The sequence below is a fragment of the Bos mutus genome, chromosome 16 (assembly GCF_027580195.1).
Source record: "Bos mutus isolate GX-2022 chromosome 16, NWIPB_WYAK_1.1, whole genome shotgun sequence".
Classification (NCBI taxonomy): Eukaryota; Metazoa; Chordata; class Mammalia; order Artiodactyla; family Bovidae; genus Bos; species Bos mutus.
Genome location: NC_091632.1, coordinates 28180895 through 28208415, shown reverse-complemented (window position 1 = coordinate 28208415; position 27521 = coordinate 28180895). Strand labels below are relative to the sequence as shown.

Genomic DNA, 27521 nt, shown 5'->3' with positions numbered 1-27521 from the left:
CTACATAAGCTCATGATATTTATAACCTTACTTGTATGATGATGGGATAATGCTAGAAATCAACTGGACTTTAAGCAATATCCAGAGAGATAGGTGTCCGGGCACCAGAAGGAAGTCAAACTCTGCTGAAAACTCCTCCCACATTTTGACCCACGCCCTCAAGTAGAGAGGCCACCAAGAGATCTCAAGCTCAGAGGCAAGACGCTAGTTGCCTCTCACCTTCCCTTCATCTGTTGGATTTGGACTTCAGGTTAGATACCTTGAAGGTTTCAGAGTTATTCTCTCCATTCTCAAATTTCTGAAGTCTACATAGACAGTAATATTATTAGAGTAAACCATATAAAATTGCCAGTATTTGATAATTTTTCACCTATAAAAAAAAGGCATATGGTTCCACCAACAGTGTAAGCATTCTTAATCTAATTTCTATTGACCCTACTTGAACTGTGAATGGCTTTCAAAGGGCTCTCTTAGCTCCCTGAAATAGTATCATGTTTTTATACCTAAGTATTTATGTGACTTCACTTTTTGTGGAGAGAGAGGGCACACATGTCAACAAATTTTCTAAGAACTTTGTGATTTTCTGCTCACCAAAATTAGGAACCCTTAGGCAGTCAAAATAATACAGAAAACCCAAATTCCTAACTGTCTAACATTCACGTTGGAGAAAGTCACTTAAGCTCTCAGAATCCTACCTCCCACTTCTATAATATAACCTTTGTATCCTAAGGATATTATAGTAAAAAAAAAAAAAAATAGTGTCTCAGATAGGAACAAAAACCTAATGAGCTTAATGGAGGCTCCAGGAAAGCATGGTTGGGGAACCGTAAAGTACTTATAAAGAGAAAGTAGTATGTGCCCACTTTCTCCTGTTCAAGGGCCTTCCCTTTCTCTCTGAAATCAGGAAGTGCCATAGATGAATGAAAATGGAAAGGCACACAGAAAAAAATAACATCTCAGTAACTAACCAAAAACATTTTAAAACCTCAGAGAAGATTCTTTTCAAGTTTGTGGTATAGTTTCAGGGTTTGCTGTCCAGGGACCACCGCAAAGGATGACCTGAACGTCAAGATGCTTGGTTTAGGAGTCAATTAAGTGTGTTTGTACCCAGCAGGCAGACTGAAGAGGGATTTCTTAAGCCCAAAAAAGTTCTACACCAGGGAAGCATTCTTTCAGTCTTACCCTTTAGCAGGGGCCAGAAGTCAGATCCGGCTGTTAATGTGCAGACTTTGGATGGAAAGCAACTGAATGCATGAGACTGGTTTTCCATTTCTTTCTGTCAGTCGGTTTCTATCTATCTATCTGCCTATTATCTATGTACTCCATACTCTCTGTTTCAAAGTATTTTGCTAGAGATTCACTGAGCTAATTTAACTGGCTATCATTCTATCTTTAAGCCATTCCTCAGTTCTGTCTGAGAATCAATTGCTTTTCTAAAAGATCTTGCCTTGTTTTGATATCTAACTATAGTTTGTCCTCTTCCTAAAAGCCACATTCAAATTAATTTTATATTGCCCTGTAATACATAAACGCAATTTTCTTGTTAAAACAAGCAGTAAAATATTACAAATAAAGCTAACAATTCCCTTGACCTCTTAGCATCCTGGACTCTTCTCTTGGGGCATGCCTGGTGCTCATTTCAGATTTGCGCAGTCCCCAGTTAGTTGCCTCTAGTGTATTTTGTCTAGAAGAGGGCAGCTGTTCGCATTGTGCGTTTGGTGTGGTGATTAGAGGAATGTCTTACTTATGTAGTGACCATGGTGGCATGAGGTGAGAATAAGCAGGATTTTGTGTTGCCAGATTTTCTGCTCTAGCCACTACCTACTTTCGTTTAAGAGCACAAAATTCATTGTTTATTTCATATAAAGTAAAAATAGCCTAGACTGTTATATAAATTAAAATAGATGCGACTTGGCTGTAGAAAGAGCAGCTTTGAAAAATATAATGTTTGTTCAAATAAAGAATGCATTTTAGTATTCTAATTATACTGTCAATTCTAGAAATGTCCTTATTTATATGTACAGCAAAAGTAGATTTTTAATAAACACATATTGAACTGAATTTTTAAAAATCTCTATTAAAAGTTATGTATACAAAATGTATTTTTCATGGATTCTGTATATAAAGTAGAGATGCATTTTATACCAAGAGCCTCAAATATTGCCAGTTTCTATGGAAGCAGAACCTGCAGTACCAATTCACATCTACAAGTACCATTTTAAAACAACATATGTGAGATTCTTTAGCCTATAAATTTCAGAAAAGCATAATTCTCTATATAACAAAATACATAGTTGTGTGTTTATTTAAATGTTTCTTCTTTATCCTGATCTTCCTGAAGTGTAAACAGAATTTTTTTAAAAATATTCCTTTTTGGAAATAAAAATTCTTGAGCATTGAGTCTTTACTAGATCGTAGGCATTATCTTTGTGCTTTCACATGATTTCATTTCATCCTCATAGTAGCCAAGTGAGATGGGTAGTATGTCGGCTCCTCAGGTGTGGAAAAGAAGAACCCTAGGCTCAGAGAGAAGAAATGGATTGTCAAATTTAGTTTACCCAGCTAGTAAAGATAGGGCTAGGACTATTCCAGGTGGCACAGTGGTAAAGAATCTACCTGCCAATGCAGGAGACGTGGGTTCGATCTCTAGGTCAGGAAGATCCCCCTAAGAAGGAAATGGCAATCGGGAAATCCCATGGACAGAGGAGCCTGGCAGGCTATATATAGTCCACAGGATCCCAAAAGAGTCAGACATGACTGAGCGACTAAACAATAATAAAAAAGATGGGCTAAGAGTTAAACCCAGGGTTCGGCCTGGCCATCCCTCCCTTCAGAATGGTGCACTTAACTAGATTCCCTTTACCATGGTTAGCATTCATTGCACAGACTTGAACCGGTCTCTGGTTTGAGGTTCCAATAATTATACGACAGAGTTCTACTTCTTTGCACTGAGTTGCTCCTGTGGGGGCATATTCGGTATTCAGATGAGAATGAGGTGTGGCTACCTCCCTTGTGTCACTGTGAGAGGAAATGCCCAAGACTCGGCATCCTGTATCGTGATCAGACTTTCCTCTGCCAGTGTCTCACTTGTGGTTTCCCTACTAAAGCCATGGCCGGGAAATCCTGGCATAACCACTTCCCACAAATCACAAATCAAGGCACAGAGACACTGCCACTGCCACAGGAACAGGCTTTAAGGTTCAAAGCGATTTGGGATTCAAAGACCCTTAGAGCAAGGCGATGCAAAATGACTCAGAGGTTTTGGGCACAGGCCCTCAAGACAGAGAAATCCACAGCATAAGGCCTACTAATTAGTTTCAGGTGGGTGGTGTCTATTTGGGGACCCAACAGAAAGTGGGAAAACTGAGCCCTCCTGTTCCTCACTGAAGCCACCCCACTCTTCCTGAGACCTATTCGGGTAAAGCCACCAGGTACTTCTTTGGGCTCTGTTTGTTCCTGGCTCAGGAAATAACCCAGAGCTTTCTTCCAGTACTTGGGTCTCTTTTGTGGTGTATGAAAAGGAAGAGGTTGTGGGCATTCCCGGGGGACTTTGATGTCTCTGGGGGCTGGAGTTGAGGGCTTTGCATTAGGCTCCTGGTTAACTTATGGTGTGTTTCATGTCTAGCCCTCATCTAGCAAGGAACAAAGGACCTCGTATTGCAAGCCATAACCTATGGGTCTGGAAGTTTTTTAAGTTATAAAGAAATATTTACTACTTCAAAGAAGGGAAATGAAAAGGTGGGGGGCGGGGTGGAAATGACACTGTAAAAAATAGAGCGTGGCTGGTCTTTTCCTCAAAGGTGGAGAACAAGAAGGGAGAGTGTGCTACATTGACCACTGAAAATCATAAAATCACCCTAATTAAGCCAGCAGTGCAAATGGACACTCTATAAACATACCACCAAGGCTCAGGGAGAGTAGGTCTGTGGACAAGGAAAAATTCTCGTTAAAATAGAAAACATGTTTGACTCTCATGCTCCCCTTTTAAGAAAAGCCCTCTGCCTTTAGATGTCGTACCCTGCTCTGACACTGAGGACAGTGTTTGGGGGGGCTTCCCTGGTATCTCAGCTGGTAAAGAATCTGCCTGCAATGCAGGAGACCCCAGTTCAATTCCTGGGTCCACAAGATCCCCTGGAGAAGGACGAGGCTACCAACTCCAGTATTCTTGGGCTTCCTTCATGGCTCAGACAGTAAATAATCCACCTGCAATGTGGGACACTTGGGTTTGATCTTTGGGTTGGGAAGATCCCTTGGAGGAGGGCATGGCAACCCATTTCAGTATTCTTGCCTGGAGAATTCCCATGGACAGAGGAGCCTGGGGGGCTAGAGTCCATAGGGATGCAGAGAGTCAGATACAAGTGAGAGACTAAGCATAGCACAGCACATCCCTTTCAGAACCTGATACAAAGCTAGAGAAATACATGCAGACTGATGTATGTTCTAGCCCTAGATTCTAATAAAGCAGCAACCATGCAACACCGGGGAAGATGGGAGATGACTCTCAATATCTTAGTGTTAAGAGCAACATTGAGCTCTAGGAAATAAGACAAAAGTAGAATTGCAACATCAGATAATGGAAGATAAGTTCTTCATGTCATTCCCCAATCTCCGAAATGTTTTATTTTAAAGAATTTTTAGGGACAAGACTGCTTCATTGTTAATTAGTCTAGCCATCTAGAATATTTCTTACAGATAACTGAATTTCCCTGTGAATTTTCGGCGCTGGCTTATTTTCCCGCCATGGACAGGGTAAATGTTGTGCTTGGGGCACCAGAAGAATAAGAATAAGCAGTTTGGCAGCATCTAGTTTCTGAAGCAACAGACTCTGCAGTGACCTTTCTCCTGTGTCATAGTTGAAATGCCAAGTGAGAGGTTCTGATAACAATTTTAAGGGGGAGACAAGGAGACAGGGAGGGTTTCCCTGGTGGCTCAGTGGTAAAGAATCCACCTGCCAGCACAGGAGACATAAGTTCGATCCCTGGGTCAGGCAGATTCCCCTGGAGAAGAAAATGGCTACTGACTCCAGTATTCTTGCCTGGGAAATCCCATGGATAGAGGAACTGGCAGGCAACAGTCCATGGGGTTGCAAAAGAGTCAGATGTGACTTAGCGACTAAACAACAGCAACAAAGGAGATGCTAAGTTGCTTCAGTCATGTCCGACTCTGTGCGACCCCATAAACAGCAGCCCACCAGGCTCCCCTGTCCCTGGGATTCTCCAGGCAAGAACACTGGAGTGGGTTGCCATTTCCTTCTCCAATGAATGAAAGTGAAAAGTGAAAGTGAAGTCACTTAGTCGTGTCTGACTCTTTGCGACCTCATGGACTGTAGCCTACCAGGTTCCTCCATCCATGGGATTTTCCAGGCAAGAGTACTGGAGTGGGTTGCCATTGCCTTCTCCAAACAAAGGAGATAGGGAAGGATAATTAGCTATGCCACTTGAGAACAAAGCATTAGCTTGGTGATCATCTTGTCCACGTCTCTCACATTGGAGATAGGGAGGTATTGGCTGGCTATGCAGTGGTTTACCGTCTCCAACAATGGTCTCCTTGAGTGATCTTTTAGAGAAGTGTAAAGAAAGATTCAAGTGAAAAAGAACTGGTTGAAGTAAAAAGTCTCAGAAAAAGATGGGACTCTCAGTAGCTGAAAGTTAGCTACTTTCCAGCTAATTTTTACTTTTGATAAGACCATGGCTATCTTTCTGTGCCTACTCCATGTTTTTTTTTTCCCATTTGTAAAGGAGGGAGTTCTTATCTTCTAAGTGGCGAGCTATTTGAGAAGGATAAAAGTAGTGTGACATGTGCCTTGAGAGCCCACTGGAAATAATGGCTCGTACATATATGTGCTTGTGCCTAGGTTTGTTTCAATAGACCAGGAGTGGCCACAGCAATTTTCATTTTCTTGACATCTGATGGCCTGGTACCTGGGAAACGTCAGCAGCCAACAGTGACCCTTTACCTGACCGATGTCAGTGGAAACAACCACTCTCTTGGTGAGTCTGACAGTTATCCCTTTAGGGCCACCAGAGGAAAATCCAGTTTTGACCCAGGATTCAGCTCGATGTCTGTCTCTGATATTCTTTGAGACCTTGTTACATAATATAGCTATGGAGAAGATAAAATGAACACTAGGTATGGAAACTTGATGCTACACGAATGGCTTAAAATATTATTCGATCCCCTTGTTTCTCTTCAGGAACCTATGAACTGTCATGCCAGCATAACCCGCTGGTTATCAACATAACTCATCACTCAAACGTCCTCTTCCACCATGCCACATCAGTGCTGCTGAATTTCTCAACCCCATTGGTGGGCATCTCGGCGGTGGCTCTAAGGACACCCTTCGACATAAGTCCTTCAGCTCCCAACAGCTGCATCATCCCAGAGCACAAGGGGCAAAATCATCAGGGACAAAGGTATAAAGTCCCCTTACTTCCTTTTCCCTTTCTTTTTCAACAACTGCTATCATTTTCTACATACTGTTGTATATAAAGTAGGTGTTTGTTTGCCAACTAAAAATGGGTCTCAGTTCAGTTCAGTCGCTCAGTCGTGTTCGACTCTTTGCGACCCCATGAATCGCAGCATGCCAGGCCTCCCTGTCCATCACCAACTCCCGGAATTCACTCAAATTCATGTCCATCAAATCGGTAATGCCATCCAGCCATCTCATCCTCTGTCATCCCCTTGTCTGCCTGCCCGCAATCCCTCCCTGCATCAGAGTCTTTTCCAATGAGTCAACTCTTTGCATCAGGTAGCCAAAGTATTGGAGTTTCAGCTTTAGCATCAGTCCTTCCAATGAACACCCAGGACTAATCTCCTTTAGAATGGACTGGTTGAATCTCCTTGCAGTCCAAGGAACTCTCAAAAGTCTTCTACAGCACCACAGTTTGAAAGCATCAATTCTTTGGCGCTCAGCTTTCTTCACAGTCCAACTCTCACATCCATACATGACCACAGGAAAAAACAATAGCCTTGACTAGATCGACCTTTGTTGGCAAAGTAATGTCTTTACTTTTGGATATGCTATCTAGGTTGGTCATAACTTTCCTTCCAAGGAATAAGTGTCTTTTAATTTCATGGCTGCAGTCACCATCTGCAGTGATTTTGGAGCCCCAAAATATAAAGTCTGACACTGTTTCCTCATCTATTTCCCATGAAGTGATGGGACCAGATGCCATGATCTTTGTTTTCTGAATGTTGAGCTTTAAGCCAACTTTTCACTCTCCTCTTTCACTTTCATCAAGAGGCTTTTTAGTTCCTCTTCACTTTCTGCCATAAGGGTGGTGTCATCTGCATATCTGAGGTTATTGAGATTTCTCCCAGCAATCTTGATTCCAGCTTGTGCTTTTTCCAGCCCAGCATTTCTCATGATGTACTCTGCATAGAAGTTAAATAAACAGGGTGACAGTATACAGCCTTGACGTACTCCTTTTCCTATTTGGAACCAGTCTGTTGTTCCATGTCCAGTTCTAACTGTTGCTTCCTGACCTGCATACAGGTTTCTCAAGAGGCAGGTCAGGTGGTCTGGTATTCCCATCTCTTTCAGAATTTTCCATAGTTCACTGTGATCCACAAAGTCAAAGGCCTTGGCATAGTCAATAAAGCAGAAATAGATGTTTTTCTGGAATTCTCTTGCTTTTTCCATGATCCAGTGGATGTTGGCAATTTGATCTCTGGTTCCTCTGCCTTTTCTAAAACCAGCTTGAATATCTGGAAGTTCACAGTTCACGTATTGCTGAAGCCTGGCTTGGAGAATTTTGAGCACTACTTTACTAGCATGTGAGATGAGTGCAATTGTGCAGTAGTTTGAGCATTCTTTGGTATTGCCTTTCTTTGGGATTGGAATGAAAACCGAACTTTTCCAGTCCTGTAGCCACTGCCGAGTTTTCCAAATTTGTTGGCATATTGAGTGCAGCACTTTCACAGCATCATCTTTCAGGATTTGAAATAGTTGAACTGGAATTCCATCACCTCCACTAGCTTTGTTCGTAGTGATGCTTTCTAAGGCCCACTTGACTTCACATTCCAAGATCTCTGGCTCTAGGTGAGTGATCACACCATCGTGGTTATCTTGGTGATGAAGATCTTTTTTGTATAGTTCTTCTGTGTATTCTTGCCACTTCTTCTTAATATCTTCTGCGTCTGTTAGGTCCATACCATTTCTATCCTTTATCGACCCCATCTTTGCATGAAATGTTCCCTTGGTATCTCTAAATTTCTTGAAGATATCTCTAGTCTTTCCCATTCTGTTGTTTTCCTCTATTTCTTTGCATTGATCGCTGAGGAAGGCTTTCTTATCTCTTCTTTGGAACTCTGCATTCAGATGCTTATATCTTTCCTTTTCTCCTTTGCTTTTCGCTTCTCTTCTTTTCACAGCTTTGTAAGACCTCCTCACACAGCCATTTTGCTTTTTTGCATTTCTTTTCCATGGGGATGGTCTTGATCCCTGTCTCCTCTGCAATGTCACGAACCTCTGTCCATAGTCATCAGGCACTCTGTCTATCAGATCTAGTCCCTTAAATCTATTTCTCACTTCCACTGTGTAATCATAAGGCATTTGATTTGGGTCATAATGTCTAGTGGTTTTCCCTACTTTCTTCAATTTAATTCTGAGTTTGGCAATAAGGAGTTCATGATCTGAGCCACAGTCAGTCCCAGTCTTGTTTTTGCTGACTGTATAGAGCTTCTCGATCTTTGGCTGCAAATAATATAATCAATCTGATTTTGGTGTTGACCATCTGGTGATGTCCATATGTAGAGTCTTCTCTTGTGTTGTTGGAAGAGGGTGTTTGCTATGCCCAGTGTGTTCTCTTGGCAAAACTCTATTAGCCTCTGCCCTGCTGCATTCCAGTCTAAGAACTACTAAAAAAGACATAAGAACCAAGCAAAGAACAACTCATAGAAGGCACACTTGCATTTTATATTTTGCTCTTCTTTCCTTAGCTGAGAATAATTTTTATGTAAATATTTATCATCTTTACTAGGTCTTAAAATCTCTTGTACATATAAAACCACTGCCTTCAAATCAACGTTGCTATGTAAACTGCCAAATTTCCCTGCCAAAAACTCAATGTTCCCAAGGTGATGTATATTTTTCCACTTGTTCCCGCCTGGACAGTGTATGTAGTGAGTTTAACAATTAGTCTCTAAGGCGTGCTATGTAATCAATTAGACTTACATATGGTAGTCAGGTGGAGAAAGCAATGGCACCCCACTCCAGTACTCTTGCCTGGAAAATCCCATGGACAGAGGAGCCTGGTAGGCTGCAGTCCATGGGGTGGCTAAGAGTTGGACACGACTGAGCGACTTCACTTTCACTTTTCACTTTCATGCATTGGAGAAGGAAATGGCAACCCACTCCAATGTTCTTGCCTGGAGAATCCCAGGGATGGGGGAGCCTGGTGGGCTGCCATCTATGGGGTCGCACAGAGTCGGACACGACTGAAGTGACTTAGCAGCAGCAGCAGCAGCAGCAGCATGGAAGTCAGGACTATATGAGCTATGTGTGCCCTTCTGTAGACATCTGTGACTGTCACCATGTAGATAGTGTTTCCTGGACTCTCAGCCACAGCTAGTAATGAACGTTGGTGTGGTCAAGGTTGGCCCTGATGAGGCAAGGAGCAAGTCAGACACGGTAATCTGTGCTGCACTTGTGCTGAATTCATTCTCTGAAAGGTCTAATCAGGTAAGTAGGACTACAGGTAACAGAGTTTGTTTCCTCAAGGAGTGAAGTGTCAGGCAATTGGGATCCTAGTCAAAAAGCTGGGGTTGTAGACAGTGCTCCATCATCAAGGAGGGACTCCGATACCACCATGCCCAACCTAGGTATCCCAGAAACCCAATCTTGATTAGGAGGTAGATGATACTAATATAGTATTTTAGTTATCTTTTGCTCTGTAGCAAATTATATTAATACCAACATTTAGTGGCTTATCACAGTTTCTGTTGGTAAGAAATCTGGATGCAACTCAGCTAGGTGCCTCGGGCTTAGTGTCCCTTATGAGGTTGCCATTAGCTCTTGGCCAAGGCTGCAGTAACCTAGGCTCAAGTGGAGCCTTGCAGAATTCACTTCCAAGCTCACTCACGTGGCTATTGGCAAGCCTCGGGAGATCTGTGGCCAAATTAATTCGCATAGGTGCTGGTGTGGGCACAGTCACATAAGCATTGCTCAGTTCCTTGCCACATGTTCAGTTCAGTTCAGTCGCTCAGTCATGTCCAACACTTTGCGACCCCATGAATTGCAGCACCCCAGGCCTTCCTATCCATCACCAACTCCCGGAGTTCACTGAGACTCACGTCCATTGAGTCAGTGATGCCATCCAGCCATCTCATCCTCTGTTGTCCCCTTCTCCTCCTGCCCCCAATCCCTCCCAGCATCAGAGTCTTTTCCAGTGAGTCAACTCTTCGCATGAGGTGACCAAAGTACTGGAGTTTCAGCTTTAGCATCTTTCCTTCCAAAGAAATCCCAGGGCTGATCTTCTTCATAATGGACTGGTTGGATCTCTTTGCAGTCCAAGAGACTCTCAAGAGCCTTCTCCAGCACCACAGTTCAAAAGCATCAATTCTTTGGCGCTCAGCCTTCTTCACAGTCCAACTCTCACATCCATACATGACCACAGGAAAAACCATAGCCTTGACTAGACGAACCTTTGTTGGCAAAGTAATGTCTCTGCTTTTGAATATGCTATCTAGGTTGGTCATAACTTTCCTTCCAAGGAGTAAGCGTCTTTTAATTTCATGGCTGCAGTCACCATCTGCAGAGATTTTGGAGCCCCCAAAAATAGTCTGACACTGTTTCCACTGTTTCCCCATCTATTTCCCATGAAGTGATGGGACCAGATGCCATGATCTTCGTTTTCTGAATGTTGAGCTTTAAGCCAACTTTTTCACTCTCCACTTTCACTTTCATCAAGAGGCTTTTGAGTTCCTCTTCACTTTCTGCCATAAGGGTGGTGTCATCTGCATATCTGAGGTTATTGAGATTTCTCCCAGCAATCTTGATTCCAGCTTGTGCTTCTTCCAGTCCAGCATTTCTCAGGAAGTACTCTGCATATAAGTTAAATAAGCAGAGTGACAATATACAGCCTTGACGTACTCCTTTTCCTATTTGGAACTAGTCTGTTGTTCCATGTCCAGTTCTAACTGTTGCTTCCTGACCTGCATACAGGTTTCTCAAGAGGCAGATCAGGTGGTCTGGTATTCCCATCCTTGCCACATGAGCATCTCCATAATCTGCCTGAATGTCTTTATGACATGACGGCTAATAATCCAAAAACATAAAAAGAGCCAGAAAGGGTGAGTACATGAGAATCTGCCCCAAAGGGAAGCCAGTCTTTTTATAACATAATGTTGGAATTGACACCCCATTACTTCTGGCATATTCTATTCATCAGAAATGAGTCAATTAGTCCTGCCCATACTCAAGAGGAAGGACGAGCATCAGTGCACAAATTATTAGTGGTCATTTACCACATGCAATGATAGTAGTTTATGTTAATTGAGTATTAACTATGTGCCAGACATTGTTGTAAGTGCTAGGAAGGAATGGGGTCTCGGTAATGGACATTGCAACATTAGCTAGTTCATCTGTGACTTTTAAGTCTCCTGAGTGAGCAAACATCTTCAAATATTAATGCAAGAATGTAGACTGTTAAAATAACATTGTTTACTAGAATGATTGCCTCTGTCTCATGTGTTTTCCAATTATTTTCTTTACTGGCTCTACCTCTGGCCTCAAGCAATACAGAATTTCTTTCAGGTCCCTGGAACATGTGTTCTTGATGAGCTCCATGTCTTTGCACATAATGTTCCTACTTTCTTGAATGCTGTCCAGTACTTCTTCACTTCAACTCACACTTGACCATCAGGATTCACCTTCTTCTATGAAGTTTTGGCAAGCCCCATCCTTGTTTCCATAGGACATTGCATACAACCCACACTCTACAAAAGCAGCTCTCTCATTGGGTGGTAGCTTATTTATTTTCTTGTTCTTTCCCACTCTGAACTCCCTACAGTAGGCATTCTGCTCAGTATCTCTCAATACCTAGCAGAGGCCCTGATGTATCAGAGATGTCGGAAACTGTACATCGCATGATGGTTACAGACCTTACCTCTAAATCCTCCACGGAACAGAACTGAACAAGCAAACCAAAAAAGAGGTCACAACCTCTCTAGGCCCAAGGGACAAGAATTCCCTTACACCATCACAGCTGTGAAATTTTGACAAAGAAGTTGATTAATTATCATCACTGCTGCTAATTCTTTGCTTATTTTCATTTGGCACTGTGGGAAAACAAGTTTTCTTACATGCATGCGTGCAAACCAGTAGAAATAGGATATGATTCTCCAGTTTACACAGAATGTATCTGGAATGCATAAGCATTTCCAAACCACGTCTGACTGACAGGAGCCATGCAAATTGGCTTTTCCTTCTCAGCCAGCAAATCAGTGCAATATAGTAAATTTTGATATATAGGGGACCTAATAGATCCCACGTATTTTCTTTGTGGACAGATTTAAAATCTGAACCCCTATATATTCTCAAAGGATGGAAGTCTTTTAGCGTCTTTGTATCAATCACAGTTGTAAATGTAGATAGACCATAATATAAAAGCCTCAAATTCTGGGCATAGTAAGAGGGATTCCTGGCTACCTCCTCTTACCCCTTATGACCTGAATTCCATTAATACTAAAATGGGCAAGGGAGAGCTGACAGATGCCTGGCAGTAGAAGATGTGTTATCCATTTTGTATTTAACCATTAGTAACCAATGGCCCAACTTCCTACATCAATGCACCTCTGTTTATTTTTTGAAATAGACTCTATTTCTTAGAGCAGTTTTGGATTCACAGCAAAACTGACTGGAAAGTACAGAGATTTCGCATAAACCACGCCCGCCCCCCCGACACACACACAGTCACAGTCTCCCCAACTGTCACACCTTCATCAGACGCACAATCAATGAACCTACAGGGACACATGATCATCACCCAGAGTCCACAGTTTACATTAGGTTCATTCATGGTTTTGCATGTTCTATAGGTTTGAACAAATACTTAATGACATATATCTGTTACAGTGTCATAGAGTAGTTTCAGGGCCCTGAAAATGCTCTGTGCTCTGCGTTACAATACTGCATCTTTAAACCAGTGTGACTGGTCCACAGAATCTCAGCTGAGCTTCCAGTAAACCTAAGCCTGGCTTCCCGGTGACATTCATGATGCTTACTTTGGACTCTTTGGCTTTGATCTCTCTCTTCATCTTGTTTCCCATTTTGCCATGATGGCTACCCAGTTTATGACCCTTTGGGCTTAGTCTTTTGATAATGGATCCTTAGTCTTGAAAACCAAGTTTAGTGTTCCGGGATTCGGTCTCCTCATGCCCGCATGTGGTCAGTCGTGTCTGACTCTTTGCGATCCCATGGACTGTAGCTTGCCAGGCTCCTCTTTCCATGGAATTTTCCAGGTAAGAATATGGGAGTGGGTTGACATTTCCTCCTCCAGGGAATCTTCCCAACCCGGGGAAAGAACCCATGTCTCCTGTGTCTCCTGCATTGGCAGGTGGATTGTTTACCACTGTGCCACCTGGGAAGCCCCACCAGTGCCCAGTAACAGTTTCCTGCATTTTTTTTTTACTCTCTATTTCTTGCTCTAGCCACCTTTGGGAAAGGCCTTGCATAACCTTCCACAGTATCCCAGGAGTTGGAGTCTCAGGCAGATTCCCAGCCATCCCAGGGTTGTGTCGATAGCTTTGGAAAGTGGGAACCATCTTTTTGATTAATACAGTGGGGTTTTGAATGTTTCCAAAATAGAATCCATGCACTAACAGGTTAATTTTCCTAAATGAGTAGATTAGCTCACAGATAATCAAGATTCATATAATCTACCTTGGAAATTCACAAGATCAAGTCTAGCAGAATTTGCTAATAGACAAGAATTTCTCATGGACGTGTGTTTCCCGTGCAACAAGATTCTGCTCTTTCAGTCATATGAACACAATTAAAATACTAGTTGCAACTTCTCTGACCCTGCCTGATGGTATAGCCATTAAATGCCCCAGTGTTGAGTCTTCTGAAGTTGAAGAATAGTGTCCCCTTTTCCAGGGTCTGGGCTGATAGCAATGGTTGAAATTTCTGATCACCCATTTCTTTTCAGCATTTATACTTTCTTTTTATTGATTTTTTTTCCTACCTACCTGCCTTATAAAAGGTTGAGAATATAACCTCCCAAACAATTGTGCTTCTTTCAATTTATCCTTATATTTCAAACAGTTCTGGATTTTTATAATTTGTGTTACATAATTAGGTGTAGAAGTACTTGTGACTGTTTTATCTTTATTGGGATCATACCTCTTGCCAACCCTTTTGCCCCTTTAAAAGGATTTGGCTTTGTATTACACTTTGTCTGGAATTAAAATTTCCATCCATGCTTTCTCTTTGTTTGTATTTGTTTGATAAATATTTGCCTTTCTTTGATTTTTAACCTTTCTCTATCTTCACTGCCAATGAGTCCAGGGCTTATTGTTTCATTGCACTGTTTACAAAGACAGTAGGATTTCATTGTGTAAAACTACTCCAAGCTTTTATTCTGAAATTTCATCTCATGTTCCCTAAGCCCATAATATTCTTTAGGATGCTGTAGCATCTTTACCTTTGGGATGTTTATCTCCCAGCACTCAGTGGCCTTTGTCAATGGTTCTCCCTTCCCCTCACTCACTCCTACCTCACTCCATCAAGACCCTTATACTTTCTGACTGGAAATTGTGAAATGAGTAAAGAAAGAGTACTGCTGAAGACTGATGGATAGAGGACAGATCTGTGACCCCTGAAAAGTAGTGCCCAGTTTCCTGGTCTTTACAGGAGCCAGGGAATGAAGAAAGACTGACTTGTTCCTTTTCTTTTAGTATAGCTCTATTCTTTATTTGCTTTGTGCTTTTTTTTTTTTTTTTTTTTTCAGAAAATAAACAACAACAACAGAAATCACATTTTGGCTTCCAGTGATGTTTCTCAATTCAATTCCAATACATTTTGAAATCGGGGCGGGGGGATCCTCAGAGTCCAGCTATCCACCTTGGTTTTTGGTGTTAATCAGAGTTTTCCTATGTTTCTGTATTGTTGATATTTAAGTGGGAAGCAGGGAGAAACTACCTTTGAGGATTCTTGTGAGACTGCTTGAGAATGATCTATGTGGAGTTTGTAACCCATTCAAGCACCAGGTGGGACAAGTTCCACACCATTTCCCATCCTTAACTTTTTTTACCACCCTCCTTTTACAAAATGTGACAGTTATCCATCAGTTTACTGCTTCTCATCTCTAAAGTCACCCTCATCACCCTAACTTGTAGTACTAAGAATAGGATTCTGTTTGCTGACTGACACAGTGTTAACTCTTGTCAACAGAGAGTTCTGGAGACACACTGCAGGAGGAAGGGGCTTCTCTTCCTGTTCGGATATGCCATCTTCCCTCTGGCTGCCGTGACATGCTCACCAGTGATGTGCAGGACACCTGTGGTCAAGGATGGCGGCCTTTGTGCTCCAGATGGCTCTTCACCGCGGTAGTTAGAGGTGGCAGCTTAGTAATTGTGGTCCCACAGCCTGTCACTCAAGCACACAGGCACAACCAAACCGATTCCCTCCATCTATGTGACTCTGTCTTCTACCATCATTTCCAGTTCCATTCTGTGTCAGTCGGTCAAGCAGGACACCATAATTAGAATGGGGAAGATTAATATAAGTAACTAGTAACAGAAAAGGAACTCTTAAGGGGTAAGGAGATCACCTTGGTAGTTAATTTTAGAGAAGAATGGTGGGTCAAGGGGGCAACCATTACTTTTAGGGATGGGGGGAGAGTATCTTGAGGAAGAGCGCTCCACTCCCTCCAAGGCTGTGATTTTTATCTCATTGGACAGGGTGGAGCAGGGTAACAGAGAAGCGTGCTGAGGTTTTGTAGGCTAAGACTGGCAATCAAGAAACCACCCTCTGGGGTGCTGATCAAGGCTCATTAGGAAGCTGTCTGTTGAGGTTCTATTGGGACTTTCTGAAAAGCTGTCATAGCAAATGCTACTGAAACTGTCCAGGAGGTCACCTGCTGTGCACTGATGAACTTGATGGAAAGCCACCCATTGGGATACCAATGAGACTTTCTGGGAAGTCATTCAGTGGGGTACCTTTGCTGGAAATCCAGCTAGGGTGCTGGTAGGAGTTCTGGGACATGCAGGGTGTCACTGAAACTCTGATGCTGTGTCAGACATCAAATGCTGCTGAAGCAAGGAGAGAAAAGCACACGAGAATCAAGAAGAGACACCCCTTTCTCCTACAATGTCTCCCCAGTTATATCTACTGGGCAAACATAATGTTATACTAACTGGCAAAAGAGCAATACTTGCATGGTCCCTCTTTAGTATCTCAAAGCAGGGTAATTAAGAGTGGGCATTTGGAAATGACGGGCCATAAGTTGATTGCTGGCAGAAAATATTTTGTCAAATAACCATGAAGAAACCCGTTTTCTCTCTGCCTTTGATGTTCCAGATTAAGATTTTCCTGGCTTGAATTCTAAGACCAATTTTCTTCTTTCTTTCCTTTTTTAATTGAAGGATAATTGCTTTACAGAATTTTGTTGTTTTCTGCCAAACATCAACATGGATCAACCACAGGTATACATATGTCCCCTCCCTCTTGAATCTCCGTCAGCATCCCACCCCTCTAGGTTGTTACAGAGCCCCAGTTTGAGTTCCCTGAGTCGTAGAGCAAATTCCCATTGACTATCTATCTGACTGACTACTTACATGGTAATGTAAGTTTTCATGTTACTCTCTCCATACCTCTCACCCTCTCCTTCCTCCCCCCTACATCCCATGTCCATAAGTCTGTTCTCTATGTCTGTGTCTGCACTGCCACCCTACAAACAATTTCATCAGTACCATCTTTCTAAATTCCATATATATGTGTTAGTATACGATATTCGTTTTTCTCTTTCTGACTTACTTCACTCTATAATAGGCTCTAGGTTCATCCACCTCATTAGAACTGACTCAAATGCATTCCTTTTTATGGCTGAGTAATATACCATTGTGGGCTTCCCCGGTAGCTCAGCTGGTAAAGAATCCGACTACAATGCAGGAGACTCCGGTTCAATTTCTGGGTTGAAAAGATCCCCTGGAGATGGGATAGGCTACCCTCATGGGTTTCCCTGGTGGGGAAGAATCAGACAGTAAAGAATCCACCTGCAATGTGGTCAACCTGGGCTCTATCCCTGGGTTGAGAAGATCCCCTGGAGGAGGGCATGGCAACCCACTCCAGTATTCTTGCCTAGAGAATCTATATAGACAAAGGAGCCTGGCGGGCTACATTTCATGGGGTCACAAACAGTCAGACACAACTGAGTGAGTGACTAAGCACAGCACAGCACACAACATTCCATTGTATATATGTAACACAATTTCTTTATCCACTCATCTGTCGGTGGACATCTAGGTTCCTTCTTGTTCTCAGTTCTAGTTATTGTAAATAGTGCTGCAATGAACATGAGGGTACATGTGTCTTTTTCAATTTTGGTTTCTTCAGGGTATATGCCTAGTAGTGGGATTTCTGGGTCACATGGTGGTTTTCTTCCTGGTTTTTTAAGGAGTCTCCATATTGTCTTCCATAGTGGCTGTATCAATTGACAGTCCCACCAACAGTGCAAGAGGATTCCCTTTTCTCTACACTTTCTCCAGCATTTATTGTTTGTAGACTTTTTGGAGTCTACATGGCACCCCACTCCAGTACTCTTGCCTGGAAAATTCCATGAACAGAGGAGCCTGGAAGGCTGCAGTCCATGGCGTCGGTGAGGGTCAGACATGACTGAGCGACTTCACTTTCACTTTTCACTTTCATGCATTGGAGAAGGAAATGGCAACCCACTCCAGTGTTCTTGCCTGGAGAATCCCAGGGACGGGGGAGCCTGGTGGGCTGCCGTCTGTGGGGTCGCACAGAGTCGGACACGACTGAGGTGACTTAGCAGCGGCAGACTTTTTGATAATGACCATTCTGACTGGTATGAGATGGTATCTTATTGTAGTTTTGATTTGCTTTTCTCTAATAATGAGCAATGTTGAGCATCTTTTCATTTGTTTGTTAGCCGTCTTTTCAATGGCTAAGACCAGTTTTCAATATAACTTCTAAGTAGACTGAACTAACTGGACATTTATATTTTCTCTTTTTAATGTTTTGAACTTATTTTAAGTCCAAGGCAAACATAAGGTAAAAATATCACTTTAACTTATTCAGTATAAGTGCACATTCTGATTGAGATGGAAAACAAGTAATAGATACTCATAAATATAAAACTGTAGTGGGTTCTGAGGTTTACCTTAAACTGTAGCTTATTAAAACCAAGTATTCTACTATAAAACTGAAAAAGACATTTATCTTTTAAAACAAATATCCATGTGGAAACTAGAGTTATTTCTTCTCTTTCTCTCTTGTTCTCACTTTCATTCTTTTTCACTCACTATATATAATCATGTTTGATCCTTTTTATCATTATGGATAATTGAGAGCAGAATTATGTAACAATTTAGGTCTAAAACAATGAATGTTTATGTGTGTGTGTGTGTGTGTGTGTATACATTGTATTTATATTGCTGTGTTTTATTTCACATAGAAGAAAGGCTTCTGAAAAATTTAATGTAGAGTGATTTGTAAAACTAATTATTCTATATAGTGTGTGTGTGTGTCTGTATAGAGAAAGGGGCAGACTATATTTTAATATAGAAGTATTCAAAAAATGTTTATTAAGTGCCTATAATATGCCAGGAATCATTTTTCAGTTGAGGAAACTGAGACTCAGTGTGTACAAATTCACTTTATTTTAAATTAGCAAAACTAAGACTAGAGTCAAATTAGTTTTTCTGTAAAGAAAGTTTCCATTTTATGAATGAAAAACTATTTTATAAATATACTCCTGTCTATTACGACCCAGGAAATCCTACCCTCTCCCTCAAACCATATTAAGATTAGGATAACAAGAGGTTAACTGGCATAATTAAAGAACACCTGTATTTTAGATATATTTATGCAAATGGCATATTTCTTTTGTGGAATACATGAAATTAAATATAGATGTGGGTGCCAAGTAATGTAGGTGAGCTTGTGACATTTGATGGAGTAGGTGATAAGTGATGGAACTGTAAAGATACTCTGGGGGCTTCCCTGGTTAAGAATTCACCTGCCGGTATAGAGAATACCGGTCAGACCCCTGCTCCGGGAAGACCCCACATGCCTCAGGGCAGCTAAACCCATGCACCACAACTACTGAGCCCACGCTCCAGGGCCCAAGAGCTGCAGCTGCAGAAGCCCGAGTGCCCTAGAGCTTGTGCTCTGCAGCAAAAGAAGCTATTGCAATGGGAAGCCTGGTCACCAAAACCAGAGAGTAACCCCCTCTCACCGCAACTAGAGAAAAGACCAAGTATGAAGCAGCCAAAACCAAAGCACAGCCAAAGATAAACAAAGCAAATAAATCTTTAAAAAAATACTTTGAACTTTGGGAAAATTCAGGAAATGAATTATCTGGAGTGGAGCAATTTTATGGGCAGAATCCAGAGGATTTGGGGTCATTAGAAAAAGAGATTTTGACCTAGCTCCTATGGGGTCCTTGTTGTTTTTGTTCAGTCACTCAGTAGTGTCCAACTCTTTGCAACCCCATGGACTGCAGCACAGGCTTCCGTGACCTTCACCATCTCCCAGAGCTTGCTCAAATTCATGTCCATCAAGTCAGTGATGCCATCCAACCATCTCATCCTCTGTCAATCCCTTCTCCTGCCTTCAATCTTTCCCAGAATCAGGGTCTTTTCTAATGAATCAGTTCTTCACATCAGGTGGCCAAAGTATTAGAGCTTCAGCTTCAGCATGTTGTCCTAGCCCAGGCAAAAAGAATCTCAGTCCCCAGAGGAGAGAAAATCAGAGAAAGAAATATTCCCTTCTCTTGGAGATTAGAAGTACAGATAAGCCAGAAAGAAGTTACAACTTAAAACCAGGTTTATGTGTGTATTCGTTTTCTATTGCCATGCAGCAATACTGCTATGTACTGAGCAGCTTAAACCAACACACATTTACACTCTCACAGTTTCTGAGACTCAAGATTCTAGGCCAGATTTGCAGCAACATGGATGACCTAGGGATTGTCATACTGAGTGAAGTTGGTCAGACAGAGAAGGAGAAATACCTTATATGTGGAATTGAAAAAGAAATGATACAAGTGAATTTACTTACAAAACAGAAAGAGATTCACAGACTTAGAGAATGAATTTATAGTTGCTGAGTGGAAGGGATAGTTAGGGAGTTTGGAACAGACGTGTACACACTGCTATATTTAAAATGGATAACCAGCAAGGACCTACTGTATAGCACATGGGACTCTACTCCATGTTACGTGGCAGCCTGGCTGGGACAGAAGTTTGGGGGAGAATGGATACATGTATATGTATGACTGGGTCCCTTCCCTGTTCATCTGAAACTATTACAGCATTGTTAATCAGCTGTCAGTCAGTCAGTTCAGTCACTCAGTCGTGTCCAACTCTTTGCGATCCCATGAATTGCAGCACGCCAGGCCTCCCTGTCCATCACCAACTCCTGAAGTTTACTCAAACCCATGTCCATCGAGTCAGTGATGCCATCCAGCCATCTCATCCTCTGTCATCCCTTTTTCCTCCTGCCCCAAATCCCTCCCAGCATCAGAGTCTTTTCCAATGAGTCAACTCTTCACGTGAGGTGGCCAAAGTACTAGAGTTTCAGCTTTAGCATCATTCCTTCCAAAGAACACCCAGGGCTGATCTCCTTTAGAATAATCAGCTGTACCCAAATATAAAATAAGTTTAAAATAATAATAATTTTAAAAAGATTCTAGGCCAGGCTCAACTGGATCCTCTATAAGGCTATAATGAGGTGTCGGCCAGGTCAGGTCATTTGAAAGCTCCTGTGGGGAAAGTCAGTTTCTAAGCTCACACAGTTGTTGACATTTGGTCCCAGAAGGCTGCCGGACTAAGGGCTCCATTTCCTGCTGGCTGTTGCACAGGTCCTGTCCTTAGTTCCTTGCCCTATAGCCCTCTCCACTGGGCAGCTCATGCATGGCAGCTTGTTTCTTTAAAGCCAGCAAAGGGAGAGTTTCGCAGCAAGAGTACCTTTCAGTCTTAGGTTATGTATAATGATCGGAAGGGACATTGTCACCTCTGCCATATTCAACTGGTTAGACTTAAGTCATTGGTCCCACCTGCACTCAGGTTGAGGGAATTACACAAGATTGTGGATTCCAACAAGCTGGAATCATGTGCGCCAAAATGTGTTAGCCTGGACTAGCTGGATGTGTGCTTAGACCTTGGAGTTACAAGGACCTCACTCCTGATGGAGCCACATACGGTATTGATGTAGTTTTAACTTACAGGACAGCTTGGCTCACAAGGACATGCGAGGAATTTACATGCAGAAATAAATCAGAAGGGAAGAACAACGATTCTGAAAGGATGGTCTTTCTTTGTAGGAATTCCCCAGTTCTTGGCAGGTGGATTATCTAGGCAGCCTTTTACCAGAGGATGTCCTCTTTATGCTCCAGTATCTAGATACTTCACATCCATTTCATGACTGATCCATTTTTACCTTTTATTCCCGAGTTCATTTTCCCTTTTGTCTAAGCCTGAGCCAACTTCTCAATAGCTCAGCTGGAATTAATAGTATTCATTAAAGTGAAAAATAATCAGTAATATTAATTGGGTTTCCTAGAAAGTCATAAAATTATTAAGAATCTTTAAAAATGGGATTATTATTAAAATAGCCTGCATTCTGACTCCTCATAATATAGGAGAATTGAGAGTTAATTGTTTTTAGCAATTTGGGCCCAGTAAAATGTAGTTATATGTGTGTAAATGTGTTTGTGTATATTTTACTATACACAAAGCAGTCTTTTGGAAAACATTAATGTTCACTGAATTATATAGCTACATTTTGAAGCGAGAAGTGACTTAACTTTTTAAATGGCAACCCACTCCAGTGTTCTTGCCTGGAGAATCCCAGGGGCAGGAGAGCCTGGTGGGCTGACATCTATGGGGTCACACAGAGTCAGACATGACTGAACTGACTTAGCAGCAGCAACTTTGTAAATGATAGTGCCTTTCAAAAAGGTATTATTTTTTAAGTAAAAAAACAAATATTTTTGTAAAGAGCAGTGTTATCCTCAGATTTTCTCCTCTTTCTTTCCTTTTTTTCTTATCTGCATAAATTTTCACTTTCCTATTTGCTTAAAGCAAACTGAACATGAACACATAAAGTTTAAGTCAAGAGAAAATAATGAACACATATTGTACTCTTGTACGATTCTATATTCAAGGCAACAACTTTTAAGCAGATTTTATCTTCTGCATTAAAAACATTTCCTATTAGTCTGTTCTTATGGAAATCAGTTGGAGTTCAGCCCCAACTTCTGTGTACTTGACATAAATATGCCTTAACATACTTATCATACTTTGTTAATCATGCTTGTGTAAAGAAAAGAATCAGATAATTAAAAAGTGAGTCATCAAAGAATAGTGTGTAGCTGGTTTGGTTTCAAATGCCTCGGGATGCACAGAGACTTGCCAATTAGTGTGCATGGATACTCGTGTGGTCAGCAGCAGTCCTTCCAGTGAATATTCAGGGTTGATTTCCTTTAGAATTGACTGGTTTGAACTTCTTACAGTCCAAAGGACTCTCAAGAGTCTTTTCCAGCACCACAATTAAAAAAACATTAATTCTTCAGCACTCAGCCTTCTTTACAGTCCAACTCTCCATCCATACATTACTACTGAAAAAATTATAACTTTGACTATATGGACCTTTGTTGCCAAAGTGACGTCTCTGTTTTTTAATACATTGCCTAGATTTATCAAAACTTTTCTTCCAAGGATCAAGCATCTTTTAATTTCATGACTGCAGTCACCATCCACAGTGATTTTGGAGCCCAGGAAAATAACATCTGTCTTTGCTTCCACTTTTTTCCCTTCTATTTGCCATAAAATGATTGGACTGAATGCCATGATCTTAGTTTTTAATGGTGAGTTTCAAGCCAGCTTTTCACTTTCCTCCTTAAGATGCTTTTAAGTTCCTCTTCAGAGTGGTATCATCTGCATATCTGAGGTTGTTCATATTTATCCCAGCAATCTTGATTCCAGCTTGTGATTCATCCAGCCTGACATTTTGCATGATGTACTCTGCATATAAGTTAAATAAGCAGGTGACAATGTACAGGCTTGTACTCCTTTCCCAATTTTGAACCGGTCAGTTGTTTCATGTCTGGCTCTAATTATTGCTTCTTGACCTGCATACAGGTTTCTCAGGAGACACATAAGGTAGTCTGGTGCAAAGAGCCAATTCATTGGAAAAGACTCTGATGCTGGGAAAGATTGAAGACAAAAGGAGAAGAGGGCAGCAGAGCATGAGAGAGTTAGATAGCATCACCCACTCAATGGACATGAATTTGAGCAAACTCTGGGGGCTAGTGGAAGACAGAGGAGCCTGGCATGCTGCAGTCCCTGGGGTTGCAAAGCATCAGATATGACTTAGTGACTGAACAGCAACAACAAATACTAGTTCAGTCACTTTTGTTTTCTCTGTGAAGCTTCTGTTCTTCAGATCCTGTCTCCTGAAGCAGAGACTGCAACAATAAATAATCAAAAGAGAAAAACCAACAATCAACTACCATCAAATCACCTATAACATTCCACTTGCAATTTGTGAACCTTGGTAACATGCAGGGTTAAAGCTGCCTCAGGCTATCTGCCTCAGCTGCATCACGTCTTCAGATCCCTTTCCATGACATCCCTGTACTGTGACACAAAAGATGTCTTTAGCCTTAGAAAGCAAATCCTGAAAGGGTAGATCTGCTGACAGTGAAGATAGGGCCTTCATCAGTAAGTCAAGTACAGAAGATTTCTGGGTCACCCTCCATTGTCCCTGGAGAATTTTCTGTAGACATGGGATTTTGATTGGGGTGGGGGGAGGTTGGAGGGATGTGGTAGAAAGGAAAGCACTTTTTCCATAGAATTCACTTGACTTGAATAATCCCCAGATAATTTCTGGGAGGAAGTGGCTATGTTTTTCCATTTGGAAGATGTTGGGACTCGGGTGTGAAAAGGTGTCTTCTTGGCTGCAGCGTAGATTGCAGGTAGAGCTAGGGCTACATTATAATAAGGTCCTGAGCCCTCAAAACCCTGAGGGCTCTGAGTCCAGGGACATGTAGCCAGAGCACAGCTCAGCGCCTTGTACTGCATCCCTGCTATAACCAGTTTGTGATCCTGGTCTTGGTAATAGGATCATTCCATCTCTATTGTCCGTCATTCTGCTTCATGCTTCATTATTCCCTGGAACCCTCATTGCTGCTGCTTTACCAGTTCAAATTGTACTTCAGTTATTTGAAGCTCAAATTTAAAATGCTGACCCTTTCCCTTCCTTCTCTGCCTGGATTGGGCTCCTACACCTTGCCAGGCCCTTTCTTCCCCTACTCAGTCCTATGTAAACCATTCCAATCACTTCCCTTCTGATAGCCTCATAAAGTAAAGGACTACTTCCTTTTTTTGTGCTAGGGGCTGCAGGTTAAAGCATCAATTTATCCTTTGGCTCTTCATCTTTTCTATTTAGCAGAGAGTTTCCTTCTAATGTTCCAGGATGATGGGAAGTGTCATCTCTTGCTGCTGGGAAAGGCACTATAGAAAATGAAATATGTATTATATTTCTATTCATTTGATTATCTTCTTCCCTAAAGCAGCTTAGCAAATTAACATTGAATCTATTGTCTTTCTTAAGCAGGAAAAGAGTTATAACTGCTCACTTGTTCCCTAGATTTCTTGCTCAACTTCCTCTTCCCAGAATTATTTGTCCATAAAATAAGAGGGAAGCAGGAGAATCCACTGGCGAGGATTCTGGTTCTCCTGGCTGATGACAGAAGGTCTGGTGAACCGCAGATCTGCTTTGGGAGCTGTAGAGTCTTTTCAACTGTTTGCTGTCATGGGGTTATAGAGGAAGAATGGAAAGGTCACGGACATGGTCTCACTTAGGGCTTTATTGGGCTTCCCTGGTGGCTCAGAGGTTAAAGCGTCTGCCTCCAATGTGAGGAGCATGGCTAGACTATTCTAGAAAAATCCTGGTTCCTAGTGGGATACATTCTTAGAGCCAGTTGGGTGGCAGCTTTCAGGTTTTGAGTTTCAGTGCTAGGGACAGGCTCAGGCAACTTAGGACGACCTGAGGCTGGAGACTACTGCTAAAGATGGTTTAAAAACAATGACTTCAGGACACTAACTCCCAATGTCTTATCATAGTGTCTAAAACTCCACGGTTAGGAATTATTTTAAGTCCTGATAATCTCCAGCAGTCTCTTTAAAATAGTCAATAACCACCTAATAGAAGTAGAAATGTTTTAAGTCATTATCAGCTATTTATGTCAAAGATATTCTCTTATAGACCTTGCCAGTTGGAAATCAGACCAGAGCCCTGCTGAAATGCAACCTAGTGTAGGCATCTGGAAGTTTGAGGGAGTATGAGAAGCAGGAAAAGTGGTGCCAAAATGAGAAATTAGTTTAAAATATCACCTGCTTCCCGATTTTGCTCAGGGCTAGCCCTATGCTAATGGTATTATTGGCAGCTGATGGAGAAAGCACAGAAAATAAAACAAACCAATATTTCCAGGGTTCTGTTGTTTTGCCAGCCTGCCAAACAGGCTGTTGATAGATATGACCCTGCATTCTGGTTGGAATGACTCTCAGGCTGTGTCTGGTTCTGTGTAGCCATAACCGCAAGAGCAGCAGAAGCCCGGTGATTTGAATGGTAGCGAGCCTATTGTCCAGACCCCTGCCTCTCACATCTGGCCACATCATCTAGTCTTGCCACACAGTTTTAGGAAGTCTCTTTGCTCCTTTGGGCCTTCCTATCTCCATAAGCAAATGAGCCATTGATGTTGCAAGGCTTGGGAATGCTTGCAACAGGACAGAAGGCAGTAATATTCCAAATCTGATGTCAACCCAGGACTGATAAATTCCTGAATTACAAGATGATAGGAACAATGTGAGGCTTCTGTTGAGGAGTCTAGAAACTTTATAGGCAAAAGAAGCCAAGGGGAAGAGTCCTGGGCTGACATATGTTTTATGTTCTACTTCTATATATGAATTTGGGACTCATTCAAGGTTGTAGCTCGTGACTCCTTAAGACCTCAGTCAACACAAAGCTTGTATATTATAGCATGCAGAAGCCATGCTACCCTTTCTTCATGCCTTTTAGATACTGTTCTAGGATTGCCATATGTGAAAGCTCATCCGCATTACACTTTATTCACAGTACTATGCTGTTCCCTCACTTACCTCCACCTGTTTCACCATTCCTCAGCTATGGCTTATGAATATGTCTGGGGAAGTGTCACTCCTGAATTAATAGTTTAATTGAGGCCCAAGGATACTTTTATTATTTATTTTTTAACTGGAGGAATGCCCAAGGAGAAGTGGTGGTGCAGTGGGAGTCAGCAGTGTGGTCATTTTGGGGTTCCATTGATCACTCTTCATTAGGAAACGCACCATGTGGAGATCGTTCCTGCCTTTGCAAGTGGGAAAAAATGTCTATGTATATTTATTATATAGATATATAGATATGTATTATATATATTATGTTTGTTATTAATATCGTTATTTCTGATGAGTGATTATGCTTCCCTGGTGCTGTTCTAGGGTGCACATTCTTTGCTACTTAGCCAGAAATTGCTTTGACTCTTTTTTTGGTGTTTTACATATTTTATAACTACATTAAAATTGTCAGTTCTGAAACTTGGTGAGACGGCTTTGGAAAGGCAGTACATATTGGCTGTGTGATGGAAATCTGTTTTACTTTAGAAGAAAGTGAAAATGAAATTCGCTCAGTCGTGTCTGACTCTATGACCCCCACGAACTCTAGCCTGCCAGGTTCCTCTGTCCATGGAATTCTCCAGGCCAGATGACTGGAGTGGGTAGCCATTCCCTTCTCCAGAGGATCTTCCCAACCCTGGGCTCGCAACCAGGTCTCCCACATTGCAGGTGGATTCTTTACCGTCTGAGCCACCAGGGAAGAAGAGGGGGCCTTTGGACGGGACTTCTAGCATTACAGTCAGGCGTGGCAAAAGTCGGGCCCAGAACTAGAAATGAACAAAGCAAATTACCCAGTACTGGGGCTACTGGAGTCCAGTCCTGAACTTATGAATAGGTTACATTCTAGGACATGTCTCCTGACAGAGGTCTTTTCAGGGGCCAACTTTGGGTCAGAGACTTCAATTGAAGGGCAGAGAAAACCTCTGCTTTCCCAGGATACAGGAAGGAGAAGTCTACTTAGTCCAATATTAATTTCTTTGTCACATGATGGAAGAATCAGAATTATTACTGAGATGCCCCTGTTTCTGTCAGATGAGATTCTTTAGAGGAGAAAAATTTGAATCCATTTTCTCTTCTTGGTGAATATGTTCTTTCAGTAAAACCCTCAAAGTACTGGCTTTGTTCTGTTCAAGAAGGCC

At 41.9% G+C, this 27521-nt stretch overlaps 1 protein-coding gene across 1 annotated transcript in view; it reads left to right on the top strand.

Annotated features, from left to right (window-relative positions):
- PAPPA2 (pappalysin 2) overlaps nucleotides 1-27521 on the top strand; it is a 315464-nt gene that overhangs the window by 184079 nt on the left and 103864 nt on the right. Inside the window, exons 12-13 of the mRNA XM_005905526.2 lie at nucleotides 5855-5990; nucleotides 6194-6413. Of these exons, the coding sequence (XP_005905588.2) occupies nucleotides 5855-5990; nucleotides 6194-6413 (356 nt within the window). The remainder of the gene's footprint in view (nucleotides 1-5854; nucleotides 5991-6193; nucleotides 6414-27521) is intronic.